At 37.4% G+C, this 18729-nt stretch overlaps 1 protein-coding gene and 1 long non-coding RNA gene across 5 annotated transcripts in view; one reads left to right on the plus strand and one right to left on the minus strand.

Moving 5' to 3' along the window:
• thsd7ba (thrombospondin, type I, domain containing 7Ba) overlaps positions 1 to 18729 on the plus strand; it is a 204348-nt gene that overhangs the window by 97453 nt on the left and 88166 nt on the right. Inside the window, exon 8 of the mRNA XM_026145082.2 lies at positions 6559 to 6759. Coding sequence (XP_026000867.2) covers positions 6559 to 6759 — 201 coding nt within the window. The remainder of the gene's footprint in view (positions 1 to 6558; positions 6760 to 18729) is intronic.
• LOC113019111 (uncharacterized) lies at positions 10303 to 14278 on the minus strand. 4 transcript variants are annotated; one of them, XR_013902462.1, is made up of 5 exons: positions 13950 to 14278; positions 13185 to 13250; positions 12679 to 12834; positions 12134 to 12226; positions 10303 to 11835 (listed from the first exon to the last, which is right to left on the minus strand). It is a non-coding gene; the product is annotated as an uncharacterized LOC113019111 (long non-coding RNA). The 4 variants fall into 4 exon arrangements; XR_013902463.1 differs by lacking the exon at positions 13950 to 14278 and adding an exon at positions 13794 to 13937; XR_013902464.1 differs by lacking the exon at positions 13185 to 13250 and having other exon boundaries at positions 13950 to 14277.

Consider the following 18729-nt stretch of genomic DNA (forward strand, 5'->3'; position numbering starts at 1 on the left):
TTGCTGAAGCAGTGCTGGCAATGGTGCAATAAACACTTATTGAGTAGTACAGTATTGTTATTATCGGTGTCTTTGACTGTAAGGTTGGGGGCGGGTTCATTCCACTGCAGGGCAACCTGCCACTGCATGTGGCAAATAAAATTTGAACTTGAACTTGAACTCGAACTTGAACTTGCTGCAAAGAATTGGTAGCACACTGCCTTTGTGTCTCACAATATTAAAACAACTTTTGATCCAAACTGAAAGGCTTGTGAGATCCCAAATTTCAGATGGAGGAGCCAAGCTGGTGCTTCCGCTGCTTTGCTTTCCAGAAAATTACGAATTTAAATGATCTAAAAGCACTTTTAGTGCCTTTTCCATAAGGCACTAAAAGCTTTATGGAAAAATGAATTGAACATGGGAGATTATTGGACAGAGTTCTGGTAATGTCTCTGCAAGAAATCACAGAGCTGTGGGGAGGTGTATTTCTGAACAAATATGTGCTAAAAATCACCGGTTGGCCCTTGTTTCCTTGAAATAAACCTGGTATGACCAAGAAACCTTTCAATTATTAATATCCGTGGGGGCATGCCCAGCCAAATTGTTTTTTGTGGTTTGGATGTGAGTAACAGTAAGTGCTCCGGGCAATACTGCAATCGATCCACAGTCTCTTTGCTCTTCGAGAGCACACTTGGGCAGCATCGCTCGGATCTGGCCGCTGAACTGGTGCCTCACACCAATAGATGGTCGGGGATGTAATTTGCAGAGTGGGCATCCAGGGGTTTGACAGGTCCACCTGTGGAGGGAAAGAATGTGAGACCTTTCAGCCATGTGTAAATTGAGTATTGCTCAAAAAGAAAAGCCGCCCCTGCTCAAGTGTCGTCTACATTTACTGGAGAAAGTGCCACAGCTAAAAAATATTATTTTTATCCTTCAACTTTTTATCCACAAATGCATCATCAGGAAACTGGAAGAGCTCGGTAGTCAATAGAAACCATGGATTATAAATGTGGATCACAATGTATTCGATAGGTAAAGACCTGATTATAAAGAAATATTTTAAGAATAACCCATCTGTGACATAATCAACATTTTAGAACCAAATCAGCCCTAATAGGCAACAAGAATGTAATTTGATGGGTGATTGGGTAACTGGCTGAATAATAATGAGTGTGTCAAAATGTTGATCATTCTGCAATTTGCTAGTTACTGTGTAAACCATCTTTAGAGCAGTGTTGTTCATGTCACATGAATCAAGCTGCACCCTCTTTAATGTATCTCTAGTCACTGCCTTTTCACTGCTGTTGTGTCACTTTTGCACCTAGCTCTCGCTTAGATGTTATTTCAATCGATATACATTTGTTTTCTGACAGACAGTGATCATGCTGCTTTTGTTTATTTATTTGTTTATTTATAAGGAACCCCATTAGCTTCCACAACAGTGGTTGCTAGTGTTCCTGGTGCCCAAACCATTGAATAAAATGTTACACAATGAATTGGATGCAAAATATCCACATAATTTGGCTCTTACATCCACAATAAGGTTTTACAATTCTGAAAATATAATATTCATATCATCTATTTGTTTATGTTCCTTACTGAAAAACAGGGAAAGGATGGCAACCAAAAATACGACATCTTTCCCGATCTTGCTAAAATAAAAGTTCTGTAAATGTGACATTTTAGACCAGCTTTTGCTTGATTATAGGGAAAATTATAAAATAAATATTATTATAGGGAAAAGTATTAATTAGCAGTTAAAGTATATATAAGAGAATTACTAACTAACTAAAATAAACTTGAATTGCATAAAAATTACTTGTAAATGTGCAAAGGATGGATCCTTCTATGTAGCTAGCTAGCTATTGGACTATCTATTGTTCTTTCTTTTACGTTTTGATTTTGTCAGGACAACTTAGTTTTTGGATTATAATTTAAAGAAGCATATGACCAGTTGTTTTCATGGGTTCTTTCCGGGTTCTCCGGCTTCCTCCCACAGTCCAAAGACATGCAGTTAGTAGGGTTAGGTTAATTGGTAACTCTAAATTGCCCATAGGTGTGAATGTGAGTGCAAATGGTTGTCTGTCTCTATGTGTAAGCCCTGCGACAGACTGGTGACCTCTCCAGGATGTACCCTGCCTCTTGCACTAAGACAGCTATCCCAGCTACCCTGATAAGGATAAGTGGAAGAGAATGCATGGATGGAAATTCTATTTTTTTATTTTTTTTGTCCCGTTTGGATCCTCAGCCATCAGAATTGTTGTCTTAAGGCCAAGAAAGATGCCAAGCGGATTTATTTTACCAAGTGGATCATCATGGCCTTGCCATATTGGTCCATTTGATTGACCTTTATTATAATTATGTATTTATTTTATTTTCGGTTGCTACAAACGGGACAAACATGACTGGGGAATAGGACAGGGAGAAAGAATGAAAGAAAGAGAGGGAGAGAAAGAAAAACAGAGGGGAGAAGAGACAGTGAGAAAGGGGGAAGAAAGAAAGAAAAGCAAACAAAACACCTGGATCACCTGTATGGAGAAAAAAAACCAGAAGAGAAAACAAACAAAAAAAGAGCAACATAATAAATACAGCACCATCACAATAAACTAGCTAGCAGTAGATAACAGTAGATGCTAAATATTAAACGCTATTGTGCAGCACACAAGATAGACAGCGCACAATGTGCTTTGAGGCAGCAGCCAAGAAAGCTGTAGTCCGCGTCTGTGAACACCCGTGTGTACACCTGTGTGCACACCTGTGTGGATCAGCATGCTTGTATTCCAAAGGTTTCTCCATGTAACGATCTGCTAGGGAGTGTGGGGAGCCATAGCCCCGTCCCCCAGGGCATGAATCAGGTATGGATGGAAATTCTAAACCACGAGTCAAACATTTGGACTGGATTCTTATGGCACCAAACATTATAGATGTTTTTCATCAAGCTTGTCCTAAATGATCTTAACGTAGCACGTGCTGTACATTGAAGTTCAGATATTAAAATAAAATCTCACTTCTAGTATGTTGAAGGATTGTATTGAATCAAACAAAAAAGGGAAATCAATGAAGAAATATCTACTGGGAGTGTTTATTTATGAAAAGGTCTCTGTGTTAGAGTAAATGAGAAGAGGGGCAGAAGCAGAATGTCAGTGTGTCTATATCTGTGGCACAGAGACAGGTGGGGCCAAGCAAGGGAAATACCAAAGATCATCATGTATTTCAGTTTGGACTTCTTTGTTCTGAAGTGAGGTGTGATCCAGCCTTTAAAATAACATTAAATATTTTCCTTTGGAAAAAGATGTTTTTTCTTTGCTTTATTCAGTCTCTCTTGATCCAAAGGTTCAACTTGTGGTCACAAGTCTATGTGGTTAAGTTGCTAACATTGCCACAGCATGGTGTTGTTCTGGGTTTTGAAAGGTTTAGTTGTTTGTTGGACAGCCTCAGTGCTGGTGGGTTTGAAATTAGGTGAGAGGGTGTTGTTACATTGTGTTGTCTTTGAGGGTGTGAGGTAATACATGTTGAACAATATTTATTATTCCTTTTAGTTTTATTTATGTTGAAACTATAGAAGGTACTTGAGTTCAAATGCTAATATCATGGCAGGGATACAGCTTTCACCTTCTGTTATGTCATCGAATGAAAGCCTTGTTGGTTTGGAAAGTGTTATCCTTTTCAATGGCATGAAGAACATTTTACAATCTTTGTGTGTACAGTGGGGCAAAAAAGTATTTAGTCAGCCACCGATTGTGCAAGTTCCCCCACCTAAAATGATGACAGAGGTCAGTAATTTGCACCAGAGGTACACTTCAACTGTGAGAGACAGAATGTGAAAAAAAAAAAATCCATGAATCCACATGGTAGGATTTGTAAAGAATTTATTCGTAAATCAGGGTGGAAAATAAGTATTTGGTCAATAACAAAAATACAACTCAATACTTTGTAACATAACCTTTGTTGGCAATAACAGAGGTCAAACGTTTACTATAGGTCTTTACCAGGTTTGCACACACAGTAGCTGGTATTTTGGCCCATTCCTCCATGCAGATCTTCTCGAGAGCAGTGATGTTTTGGGGCTGTCGCCGAGCAACATGGACTTTCAACTCCCGCCACAGATTTTCTATGGGGTTGAGGTCTGGAGACTGGCTAGGCCACTCCAGGACTTTCAAATGCTTCTTACGGAGCCACTCCTTCGTTGCCCGGGCGGTGTGTTTTGGATCATTGTCATGTTGGAAGGCCCAGCCTCGTTTCATCTTCAAAGTTCTCACTGATGGAAGGAGGTTTTGGCTCAAAATCTCACGATACATGGCCCCATTCAGTCTGTCCTTAACACGGATCAGTCGTCCTGTCCCCTTGGCAGAAAAACAGCCCCATAGCATGATGTTTCCACCCCCATGCTTCACAGTAGGTATGGTGTTCTTGGGATGCAACTCAGTATTCTTCTTCCTCCAAACACGACGAGTTGAGTTTATACCAAAAAGTTCTACTTTGGTTTCATCTGACCACATGACATTCTCCCAATCCTCTGCTGTATCATCCATGTGCTCTCTGGCAAACTTCAGACGGGCCTGGACATGCACTGGCTTCAGCAGCGGAACACGTCTGGCACTGCGGGATTTGATTCCCTGCTGTTGTAGTGTGTTACTGATGGTGACCTTTGTTACTTTGGTCCCAGCTCTCTGCAGGTCATTCACCAGGTCCCCCCGTGTGGTTCTGGGATCTTTGCTCACCGTTCTCATGATCATTTTGACCCTCTCATGATCTTGCGTGGAGCCCCAGATCGTGGGAGATTATCAGTGGTCTTGTATGTCTTCCATTTTCTGATGATTGCTCCCACAGTTGATTTTTTCACACCAAGCTGCTTGCCTATTGTAGATTCACTCTTCCCAGTCTGGTGCAGGTCTACAATACTTTTCCTGGTGTCCTTCGAAAGCTCTTTGGTCTTGGCCATGGCGGAGTTTGGAGTCTGACTGTTTGAGGCTGTGGACAGGTGTCTTTTATACAGATGATGAGTTCAAACAGGTGCCATTCATACAGGTAACGAGTGGGGGACAGAAAAGCTTCTTACAGAAGACGTTACAGGTCTGTGAGAGCCAGAGATTTTCCTTGTTTGAGGTGACCAAATACTTATTTTCCACCCTAATTTACGAATAAATTCTTTACAAATCCTACCATGTGGATTCATGGATTTTTTTTTTCACATTCTGTCTCTCACAGTTGAAGTGTACCTCTGGTGCAAATTACTGACCTCTGTCATCATTTTAAGTGGGGGAACTTGCACAATTGGTGGCTGACTAAATACTTTTTTGCCCCACTGTATTTTAATTTTTTCTGGGCTCTGCCAGTCATTTCCTATAACTTTATATTCACCACAAAACTCCTTAATCAGGATTTTACTATTAAAAGCTCTGCAGAGATCCTAACAACTAGGCAATCTAATAATCTAACCGGTCAGTAAGTAGTCTAATAATACTAGCTTGGAAACATTATGTCATCATGCGACATCACAGTATCTTGCTCCATTTGGCTTCAGCACCACTGTGGAGTCAGTACAAGTCAAAAAGAAGACTTCAATTTAATGAAGCAAGAGCAATAAAGAGCAGATTACAAAGGTGCTTAAACGACAATATCCCTCTATATTCACAGATAAAAAGCAAAAAAGAGATCATAACTATTTACAGGCTCAGATTGGATTTGCAGCCAAAAAAGCCAGGCTCAAAAATTATAGCAAGCAAATTCGATCATACTTTGTGATTGCCGTTTACCAGGTCAGAGTGAACCAGAGAAATGATCTAGCGATGTAAAACACTCATTTAAACATGGAATTTTCACTCGTAGAAACTCCAAATTTAAATGTGTTTAATGACATTCTCAAAATAAAAATAATCCTGAGATGGCGATAGGGCAGTAAGATTTGCTTGTCTAGAATCAACAGTAAAACTGGTACATTTTCTCCTTCTTTATTATTTACATTTAATTTGTATTATTTTCTTAAGACAATTATAGCTTTTTTTTGTTCTTTTCAGGAATTTTATGTGGTATCTATTGTTGGCATATTATCTACTGTAAACGAATGCCTGCAGCCCCCAACCAAGTTTGTTGCAGCAAATACGAGTAACAGCACAAAAACAAAGTAGTGTACTGGTGTGAATGGGGTCAGCAGCAAAACATAGTTTGGCCACTGAAAAGAATGCCCACCTAATATTAAAACAAAGAAAGAAATCAATATTTGTTTTAGTGTATATCATCTTTGTGATATTTGCCCCCTTTACTCTGCTGTCAGACAGTCCTTTCCAGTGGGGAATGAAAGCCATAATGGTAATAATAGTACTCTCTTCAAATCTACCAGACTGACAAAAATGCTTATTTTACCTTGCAGAACAATGGTGTTTCTGGTATTCTGTTGCCATGACTTAGCAATTTGCTTGTTCTTGTGATTAGTTCAGCTTTCCATCAGCAAGAAACATCTGATAAGAAGAATAGCAATGTACATATATAGACTTTAAGTCTATGAATACTATAGTAACTATATTATCAGGGTTTCTCGGATAACTTCTTCTGTACTTTCTCATCACCTGTTTCCATCAGGTTTCAGACAGAGGAGGAGAGAAGTGCTGTGGGAGTCTAGTGGCACTCTGGGGACATGCCCTCATCTGACGGAGTTCATTCCTTGTGACGATCCTGCCTGCTACCTGTGGCAGGTCCAACAAGAGGGAAGATGTATTCCCACCAAAAACTCCTGCGGTCCTGGAGCTGCGATCCAGAATGTGACCTGTGTCAACGCTAAAGGTAATGTTTCACATATTCTTCATAGATAAACCGTTCCTGTCACATATTAAATGCATTTCATTGTGACTGAAAATCGGTCATTTAATTCAGTTTCGCCTTATTCCAAGTAGAAAACCTTACTAAAATGAATACTTTACTTTTTGAATAATCACCTTCTACTGTCTTTACATTTTTTTTTTAACTCAACTATCTTCTAGAGCATCCCATGCCTGAGGCATTTTAAAAGGCAAGGACATTAGTGACTAGAGTCTTGAATTGCTGAATCCTCAACAGAGACTTCATTCTTGTCCAAGATAACTCTGAAACGAGGCAAAATAACAAAGGAGTGCCTAAAGGGAGAGCAATGACAGCTCAGCTAGGCATTTACCTGTTCTATCTAGAGAAAGGCAGCTCAAAAGTTAAACAAGGATCCAGCCAGCAATACTCACGAAAGCAGTGGCTAGAAAAATGTAACAGAAGTTCAAAGCTGTTTGAACTCTCAGTCACATCCTGGATGAGCCCCCAAATTATTACATATCTGAGGAGAGGTGGGGGGTAGCAATAAAATGTCCAGGTGAAAGTCAAAAGCTGCAATAAAATTAATCTATATTTTATGAAAAGGTTCAGCTTTGAAATGATTTTTAGATGAGAAGACTATGCTGCTTTATCAGTCAAGCATTACCAAATCATTCGTTAGCCAGTAAAGAAAAGGCAAATAGTCTAAAGAAAAAAGCACTTCTGTTAACAGAAGGCACTGACTACTTTCTAGTAACTCAGCACTACCAAAGCACAAAGCATGCATGCCACTAAAGCTCACCACACTAGCTGGCCCACACTGAGAGATTAGCTCTTCCCCAGCTTTTATAGCACAGGGTGGTTAATTGCTGAGTGAAATCAGCTGTGCGCTCACTCCACAGGAGAACGGGGCACCACCAAATTGAGGTTAGAAAGAAACACTACGAACACAGTAGGCCTGCAATAGCCTTGACTGTATTGATACAAGGTGGGGGAGATCCTGGTTTTGAGCAAAGCTAGTTAGTGGCTTCAGCTTTACTTCATATTTACTTCCTGTTGCTGGCAAGAAAAAGAATTTGCATATTTATGGCAAAATGCGGATTTAACCGTTTCTGACCATAATAAATTAATTCCTTTTATGGTTTTTATTATTATTGATTGCTATTTAGTTATAGTATGTATTCATTTATTTTTTACCTTTAACTATAAATCCACTTAATGTACTAAATATTACAATATCACTAAATGTAATATTGCTTATATATAGCTATCACTAGAAAATCATCCAAATTCACGGTAAAGCCATTAGTGCTATGGTCTTGACATGCAATCTTATCAGTTATGCAGAAACTATCAAGTATAATGTGATCCGTTGTGATCAGCCATATCCTCATGTTGGGTGATGGGGATATCAGCATTAACGGAGCATGCATTATTCATTAGGGATCATCATCGTTTGTGGGCTCAGAAAACATTGGCCTGATTAAAAGTCAGAATTGTAGCTTCCTACCAAGCATTAATTGATCATCTCCATAGATTATAAATCTAATTGCACCCTTTTTTGCCTGTGTTTTATTATTCTGTCAAAATGGATCATGTGTGTGTTTATCAGGAAGGCAGTGGAAGGTCCAGATAAATTAGCCAACAGGAGAGTCTAATGAGTTTTGACAGGACAGCTAAGAGTGGGAGCTTTGCCAGGTTTTAGGAAAAAGGCTCATGAAATTATCTGTGGTGGATTTCTATGGAAATTATAAAAAGTTGGTGGCTGCTCCTTAATTGGCTTATCGGACTTAAGATTCTAGCATTTTGAGTTATTTTCACACATAGTGACAGCCTTGTGACTGCTGAGTTCTTAAGTGAGCCCCTTTGTTTAAAAACTCTCACAGTTGCAACTGCATGGAAGAAAACCAGTTAATGTCATAAGAATATTACACTTTGTTTCTTGCAGTTAAATGCAAAAAAAGGTCCTGATACTAACTAATTTGGCTTTTCATATTAGAATAAAACAAATGCATAATAGAAAATAAGTGTTAGAGGAATCAGGTATAAGCGATTTGTAATGAATAGACATGAATGAAAAAGTACAATATAATGAAAAATATAATTTTGATAGAAGTATGTGACACTGAAAGGAATCTATATTTACATTATTCAAATCTGCTTTCATGTGTTTATGAGACCACATAATAATCACACCAAGTAATGTTGGTACATTGTTTTTATTATTTGAATGAGTGATGTAAAATAGATGATTATAGATGGAACAAGTTTTGTTGCTTTGATTTTTTTTTTTCATTATTTATTTTGTGCAAGCATCTCCCCCCTTTCCACAATCACATCCTGGTTTGTCTCTAGAGAGAAAATGTTCTTCATTTCTGTACTGGTAAAATTTAGCAGACCTTGAAGAAAGTAACTGCTAATTGCCAGTCTGACTGCACACTCAGATTCATCAGATTCAAGCTCTGCGTCTAAGCTATTACACAAGTAATAATGATGGACATTTTGTCTGCTGGAAAAGGCATAAAGGCAGCTTCTCTCCTTGAAAAATGAAGTGCTAATTAAAGATTCCTATAGTCTCAAAGACTGTCGACTAACTGTATTTATTAGTTAATAATGTCAGAGTTAATTTAAATCTTCCTCTAGTCAACGCTTGGCCAACTCCAGGCCTTGAGGGCCGTTGTCCTGCAGGTTTTAGATCTCACCCTGGGTCAGCACACCTGAATCAAATGATTAGTAGGGGTGGGTTTTCATTATCGATTTATTGATTAAAATCGATTCTCACTTGGATAACGTGATATTGATTCATTAAAATCCTGAATCAATTTTTTAATATAAATTTATTTTGCCCAAAATGCCAGAATCTCAGGTTTAACCTCACAAAATTTCAACAACCACCAAACAGCTAAAACAGTAAATGAGAGCGGGAACACGGATTCTGCACAAAGACGTAAACACAAAGTGTAAACCCGCCGACAAATCAGAATCAGTGAGATGTCGCCTTTCTCACCCGACGGCACGGACACGAGCTGAAAGCCGACAGCTCGCTGATTCTGATGTTTCGGTGGGTCCGCACTTTGTGTTTGCGCCATTTTTGCCCTGATTCTGAAGCTGCAGCCTTTATCTCTCTCCAATCAATATTGACCGAACCAGCAGCAAAAGAAGCAGCAAACTACGCTTCACACTCAAAAAAATGAAACGTTGACTTTAATTAAAATTATTTTGTCAACAGGTTCCACGAAATTGAATTATGTTAGTTTAAAGCAAAAATCTTTAGTTCATCTAATTTAAAAAAAACTACTTAAGATTAACAAGACATATTTAAGACTAACTAAATCAAGTTATGTTGTATGAACATAGATGATATATTTTCAGGTTAGATAGTTTAGATTAGTTACTTCAACACATTTCTTATTTGTGGCAGTAAAATGTTAAATTTAAGTTAGATTAATTCAAATATTATATTTTCAGCCACCTTGTGCTTTATTAATTAGTTTTACATAAATCTATTTTGTCAACAGGTTCCACACAAATGAATTAAGTACATCCAACTTATTTTTTAAAATTTATTTTATTGCCAACACATTCAGTGAGCATTTGTGTAAACCCAGTCCAAAATAAAACACAACAGCTCATTAGGGTTAGTAATTAACAGTATGTAGACAGATGCAACATCAAGACTTTAAATTAAATGTCTGTATCTACCAGAAATAGAAGAGAAAAAAAAAAAAACCGCATTGAAGATCACATAACACATTGATAAGATGACACTTGAGTTATGCACATGTGATGCTAGTAAGGTCTGTGAGTGTTTTTTTCTTTTAGTGTCTAAAATGGATAGCAAAGTTGCTATTTGCAATGATTGCTTAGGGTCAGTCCAGTAACACAATGCCAATGAAGTGCTTGCCTTTAACAATGCAAAGTGAAGTGTCCACCTCAACAGCCACAATTTAAAAAAAAAAAAAAAATGTAACAACAACAACAACAATAATAATAATAATAATAATAATAATAATAATAAATAGTCCACTGATATTAGCAATCAAAGAAAATTACATCACCATCCCAAATAAAACTTTAACAAAACATGCCAACATTATGGTCTAACAATAAAACAGCTTGTCAGCGTTCAGTTTTTTTGCAACAGCACAGCAGTAACCATTTAACACTCGCCACTGTCAACATTTATTTTACCAGTGTTTGGGCAAAAAACTTCAGATGTAAACATTTTAACATGGAAACAATTGTTCGTCTTTAAAAGTCCACAAAATATACATTCATCCTGCATTCCCAACTTGGATGATCTGATATCCTCGTGTTGGTGTTGTTCCCAGACCATCATGAAAATGTTGTTCCAGGTTCAACATTGCAAGTGACCAATCACATTGTTGTGACGTTATTCTATTCCAAGCCATTCGTGCATTTATGAAATTCCAATGTTGCAAGGACAATATCAATTCTGCTTACTGTTTATTAAAGGGTTACGGTTAGGGTCAGTTGATCGGTGGACAGAGGCGGTTTCTCGCAGCTTAAGTACAGTTTTTTGTTTTACGCCGGTTTTTCCCGAAGTCGCAAAAGTATGACGTCACAACATTCTGATTGGTCACTTGCAATGTTGATCCTGGAACAACATTTAGTATGATGATCTGGGAACAACACCAACACGAGGATATCAGATCAACCTCCTAACTTACCCTTATTTTTAGTATGTATTGCAATTACCTTTACAATGCACACAATGTAACACAAACTGAATATGAACATATTTCCACCTCATAACAATATGCCTTGAACGCTAATATACACACCACCCTTCAACATTTCTGGTGCAGTATCATCTCTCAATTAAATCCTTTAAATCTCAATACTTTTGATTGTCTCTTAGCTTTCAGTCTTGAGGTTAACTGAGATTCAGTGCATATATCCCACCCATTAAGAGTGCACATGCAGAGGCCAGGTCTTCCAGGTCATGCAGGACACACTAGATGGTTATACCCACATCGGCTGGAGGAGTGCTGGCATCAGCTCTTTCGATGGTAAAGATAGCAAGGGTAATTTGTTCCAGCTCCCTCTGAACAGCTGTAGCTTAGACACAAAAACATAGAAAAATGGCATCCAGTTTTTAAAAAAAGAAAGAAAAAGGGCCAAAGCTACCCTTTAATGACGTAAACACAATATTAGGAACATGCACCCCAGTGCGCCACTATTTTAGACTACAGATTCAACGATAAATATAAATAGTTTGGGTATACAAGAAGATTTCCCAAAACATTTAAACAGGTTCCATGCAAATTACAACAACAACAACATTACAACATGCAACAACATTAGTTATTCAAAATTAGTTTTTTATCTGTATTAAACCAAAACTAAAATTACCAACCAATTATTCTTTGAAGAGGATGCTTGGGTCTTCATTCAGGTAAAAAGGTAGTGCCCTGAGGACACACTCCCTCCCCTTTTCAATGGTTTCCTTCTGTAGAGAGTGGCAGAGACACAGGAAGAGAAAACAGATATACTTTAGGATGACAGAAACTCACATTATACGCAAAATGAATGACATATCCACTGCACAGATAGACATGTACACAAGACCAACTAATCATCACATGGACATGAATAGTTAACCTGTTGGGCAGGGTTTCCACCACATTATATATGTCCATAATGGAGGTAAAGACAAACTAATACATCATCTTTTTTGCATTCAAAACATAACATAAAAACATTCACTTCTGGTTTAACCTAAATCAAGGGATCAGATTTTACATATGTTTAGGTAATTTAAATTTTCCAACGTTTTGAGTACCAAACTTTGTCTTGCTTAATATAAATGTAAGTGCACTGTGCAGCTACCATACACTAGCTGTTTAAATTTGAAAATGATCTTATTAGCCATAATATTTTGCTACCAACAGAATAACGCACCTGTGTGGCTGGGGCCAAAGTTTGTCTAATTTTCTTCCCTGCAACGCCTCCTTTTTTCTTGAAGACTTTTATGAGCTGGTCAGTGTATTGGTCAAGTTGTGTAAAAAGCCTTGGAACATGTGCAGCAGTAGTAATCCTCACATATTCTGCTTCCACCTGAAAATATGTCAACAAACACAACATACTGTACTGTAAATATACATACTATATGTACACATATACAAACTAAAACTAATGTAGTAAGACCTCATTAAAGCTATAATTTTAACACAAACATTTACACAAAATGCTAATGGAGCCATTACAGCTTTTATTGTTATTTATCAAGTTCCAAAAAATATTGATCACAGCTGATCTGAAAAGAATTTCATGCCTCAGGCCCTTGAACTGCAACCTTTACCATGGTTCAGATGTGGAGAAGAAATAACAGGGGCATGGGATGGGTCACAAAAGAAAACTTAACTTATAAAACAGTTTTGTTTTTAAAAGTATAACAGTTCACATACCACATACAAGCTCAGCAATACCACATACACCACATCAGTATAGGAGGGAGCAGGTAAAGGCAGGATCTGAGATTTATAAAGTAAAACAAGAAATTCATTACTTAATTTCAAGAAGCAAATTATTGTTTGAATTACAACTAAATAAAATACTACTCAGAAGAAAAGCAAGAGATTGACACTGCCATGTGCTAACTTTCTATAGAAGCAATTATCACCAGGTCTGTCGACCTCCATTGTCTGTCCACTCATATGTCTTGAATAATTTTATTAAAAAAATTAAGTGTGTACTTTCACAAACTGTAATTTATAACTACATTGATATGTATAACTCCGCTAGGAAACATGCTGTATTTACAGACCATTTTTACATAATACAGATTACTGATAGAGCAGAACAATGGTGTCACAGTGGCTTTCGCCCTTGACTTTTTGGATTTTAAATGTCACTTTATGCTATCCTTGCTATCCTATTCGATATTTCCGACTCTCGGATTACAGAAAAGGAATCCCAAGAAAGCAAATGGAAAAATAACCCCTTGAAAGAATAACCCCATGAACCCCTGTAGCTAATCCCTTAATAAAACAAAAAACAATAAAAATGTTTCTTACACAGTCCACAAAATAAGCATGTCCAGGACCCAGTAAAACTAATGTAAAACAAGCACACGCAAACGATATAACATGTCTTGTAAGACAAACGCAAAATATAACCATGCTGGACATATAGATACTACACAACATAGTCAAAGAAAAAAGTGGTCTTACCTCTCAAAGAAACAGCAGCTTGGCGCCAAAACAGCCTTTTTCAGTTAAATTTGAAGTCTTGCGCATGAGCAGGCACAAGCCGTGAAACCTTCTTGTTCTGCGCGGTTTCATTACAACTGTTTTTGCATTACTGCCACCTTGTGGATATACAAGGTATATCGATCCTAATTGACTTAACTTAAATGTTATGCGATCAAGTAACACATTAGTATTATGTACGTTGAATAATAGACACAATTACGTAGACTTGATTAGAAAAACATATGTTAACTTAACAAAAACATATATTTTAAGTAAAATGAAAATAAATAATTAATATACACTGAACAATCCACCTCATTCATTTTTTTGAGTGCACATAAACATCGTCATGAATTCCCCTACATGCACAGCTCCCTCTCTCTCTCTCTCTGTACTTCAAGATCAGTTTCCCTTCTAACAATCTTTTTTCTGCATTATTCGCTTGCTTGTTACGCACAAGTCTACCGTTCTTACAGCCTGTCGGAAGCTGTTTTTTTCCCCTTTTACTTACTTCCGAAAAGAAAGCCTAATTTCTGCCGTTCAATACTGAACTAAACTTTTTTAAATTATGCAAAATAGCAAAATGCTCAGCCGTGTCTCTAATAAAACCTCTGTAACTTTGCTCTGCTTCACATCAGCAGCATCAGGTAATGTTCATATGTTCATTAATGGGTTTGTTTCGTTTTTGATCTACTGCAGAATATTTTTATAAAATCCCAGGCCAGGAAAATCACCTTCATGTTTTTCTGTGTTTTATCCTCTACTTTGACACAAAGGCATCTGCTGTGACGCTCACAACTTTGATTATGTCTCCCAAGTGTCAAATTTCTTTTTCTAGATATAAAAATATAGAAATGTACTGATGCATGATCTGAATTATAATATGTCTGACTGTCTGAGGCAAAATTTCCCCAATTCAAATTGAATCGAATCAAATCGAATCGATTCGGAACCTTGTGAATCGGAATCGAATCGATTCTTGAAATGAGTGACGATACCCAGCCCTAATGATTAGTTCATTACCAGGCTTCTGGAGAACTTCAAGACATGTCGAGGAGGTGATTTAGCCATTTGAATCAGCTGGATCAAGGACACATCTAAAACCTGCAGGCCTTCGATGTCTGGGTTTGGATACCACTGATCTAGGTGAACATTAAAAAAAATAAATAAATAAATACTCAAGAATATTAGAAATCATAATAGTGGTTATCAGCTTTAATCAGGCCTTCTGCTTCAGGTTTTGTTCTCATTTGACTCATATTTCTTTCAGTGTATGTGACAAGAGGGCAGACCATACAAAAGGTTCACTTAAATCAGCCTTGGCTAACGCCAGGCCTCGAGGGCTGGTGTCCTGCAGGTTTTAGATATCACTCTGGGTGAACACACCTGAATCCGATGATTAGTTCATTAGCAGGTCTCTGGAGAACTTCAGGACATGTTGAGGAGGTGATTTAATCATTTAAATCAGCTGTGTTGCATCAAGGACACATCTAAAACCTGCAGGACACCGGACCCCTACGCCTAGGTTTGGACGCCACTGATGTAGTCGAAGCTTCCGCTGTTATCGCCAACAAATTTATTATATGAAACAAAAAATAAACCTTACACAGCTGTGGTCAGAAGTTTACACACACTCGTCATGTCATGGTAGTTTTGGACTACACACGTGTCGTCTTTTTTAGCAGGGTCTTCTTTCTTGACTGGTACCCTCCCAGTTCATGGCTATGTAAAACTCACTTCACTGTGGACAGTGAGGCTGCTGTACAGTTGTTTGAACTGATGATGTTGGAGTCTCTGGACTTTCCAATTGTTCTAAGTATTGGTCAGTCCAATGAGTGCTATCAAACAAATCCTTTTTATGCTGGCACTCTGTTTTCAGGCGGAGAAACTACCAGTTGTAGTCAATCACGCCAGCTAATGAGAAATTAATAGGCCTTGGCCTTGTCAAGATAAACAACAGTGTAGCACTACTTATTGCAAATGTCAGCTGTGTATATGCATACGTTTGACACTGTGCTGATTATAGAATAGCCAAAAGAAATTAAAGCTTGCGCACCCAATTCTTGTTTTTTTTAAAAAAACATTAAAAAATTGTGAAAATCTTGTAATTATCATGACTTTTCTGATTGCAACTGTATATAAAAGCAGTTAAAGCTCTTTACCAACTCTTCTTGCATCGATTTTCTCTCAGACTAAATGGTAAAACAATGAAAGACAAAACACAAAGAACATAAATAAAACTCATTCAATTTTTAATGGTTATAGATCAAGCAGTATATTTACATATATTTTCAATCAAAGCACACCAATCAAAGCACATGAAATCCAGCAGTGGAGGTGGGTTGTTAATGACATTACCTGCGGCATCTCCGGGTTCCTGTGGTGCGTTATAAAGAAACTTTGCAGTAGAATTTTCCAGTTCTTCTGCAGTCCTGTGGAGAGAGCAATGGGGATCTGGAGTTGAGGAAGTAGGAAGGTTTAGACCGACTGTGGAGAATTCCTGCATACGTATTCACTGCTGCCTGGGTTTCAATCATTTTTGTTCTGACAGGCTGAGATAGGCAGTGAAGATGGAGAGGCAGTAGTAACATATCAGCAGAGCTTAAAGGATTGTTTGCTATAATCTGATATGCTGTCAGAAACGGTAACCAGCTGTGATATCTGTAGATGCACATACATTTTTTTAAATAGTAGCAGCTTATCTTGTAATCACTAAATCATAAATACATTAGCTGACGTAGCTGTCTTTGTCTACAAAGGTGGTGGAGATTTTAAGGAACTCTTCTTTCATCTCTGATGTTGGAGCTGGATTTAAGAGTTATTTATGGATAACAAAGAGCAAGCCAGAGGAAAAAACAACAGACCATGTCTACTCTCCATCTTATCTTGACTCACCATATAATTTTAAGTGGAAGGTTGGAGGGAATTCACAAGTCAGTCAGTCAGTGCCCATTACTATGGTCTAGTTTCAGTGTCCCCATTGTAAGCTGAAGCTTTTCTTTCATTAAATTGATATATACATCATCAGGACATTATATACCACTAAACCTCTCAAATTTTATAACCATCATTTCTTTTTGTAATCTCTGCACATCTCAATCAATTACAGGAAAAATATATAATATAACCTCCGAACACTGTCCTGCTCTTCATTATTTTTTATTCCTTTACAGGGTTTTGGTCTGTGTGACCTTTGTCAGGTACAAAGAAACCTTGTTCATGCACATTTGCACATATGTATACATTGAGTATAATTCAGCCAATTAGGCATTCCTGGCTATTAGACGTCACATGTGCATGCAATCAATCAGTTAATGAGTCCACTCGAATCGTCAATGACATCATCCAAAACCCAAATAACATTTAAAATCACCACCTGATTTGAAAACCGAACCATCTATAAATATATTCCAAAATTATCACTTAAACTAAGAAAATTATGACAATTATAAAATAAAAGTTTACAAAAATATTCATACTTTGGACAAATCAGTGTTGTATAACATTTTACCATATACAGTATACAAATCCCAAATCAAAACAAATGCACTCATTAAACTGTTCATCATTCAATCCTTTGGGTGACAATATCTGCAAAGTGAATATCCAAAATGCCTCTCTTCTCTTCAATAATAAATCAATATGAGTATGAAACCATAGAAAAAAGCACTTCAATTTTTTGTCATCAGATTGTGTTTGCCGTGTTTTTAAAAAATCTACAAATAAACTGCTGTCAACTCCAGTAACATTACATGAGCAATTAAAAAGTTTCAAATGAAGTCTTTCTTACATTTGACCCAAGTTTCACTTTGGAGAAGAGGATAAATCTTGTGAATAGGGTGGCTGGGTTTATTTCTGTTCAGCTAAATAATAAGTTGAATATTATGAAATTCAGTGATGTGCCAGATACCCCTGAGATTTGTAAAAAGAAAAAAAAAATTCTCCCTGATTGAGTGAGCTTTTTGTTCCCGTTTCCCAGCATAAAGAAAATCTGCATTCCAAGTCTGAGGATGCATGAAATTGTGTGAGGAAAGTCTAAGCCTATAGAGAACATACAAACTGCACTTTTCTGACTAAGTTAATCTGATGGAGATTAAAATGATTATCTAGGCTTGCTCAAGCAATCAAAGGGAAAAAAAATCCTATATCACCTAAATCGTGTCTTTGCCATGGAATATATTCTATTATGGCAATAATTTTAGGGCAGCAGAAATCATTTTGGTATGACTGAAGTAGAATTAAGTGATACAAGGGTGGTCAAGGACACTTTTGGGACTCAACCAGACAGATGCCCAGAGGGATAACCATGTGGTGAAAATAATAAAGCGCCGTTGTTTACTGATGAATCATTTTGGTGCATCACATACTAAGATCATGTATCTAGATATGTTTTATTAATGCGCTTTATCGGATATCTTGTATTTCCCAATTCACTTGAGGTTAAGCAGATAAGAAACAGAGCTGAAAAACCCCCACAGAAAATGTTAGTGGCTGTATAAGTGTTAAGTTCTATTTGAAGTAGCCATGTAATACCGTTATTTTCACAATCAGTATCATATGTAGAAAGTATGTTTTGGTGCTAAATTATACACCACATGCTAACTGTATGCCTTAATATTTCTGTGGCAGGTAGGCAGACAGACAGATATTCCCAGTATAGGCTGAAAAATTATGCAAACTCCTAGGTTAATTATATTAACAAAAGCTAATTGGAACCAGGGGAATCCAATCAGTGACGCTAGATTAGAAGTGTAGGTTA

Source organism: Astatotilapia calliptera, chromosome 16 (genome assembly GCF_964374335.1).
Source record: "Astatotilapia calliptera chromosome 16, fAstCal68.1, whole genome shotgun sequence".
Lineage (NCBI taxonomy): Eukaryota > Metazoa > Chordata > Actinopteri > Cichliformes > Cichlidae > Astatotilapia > Astatotilapia calliptera.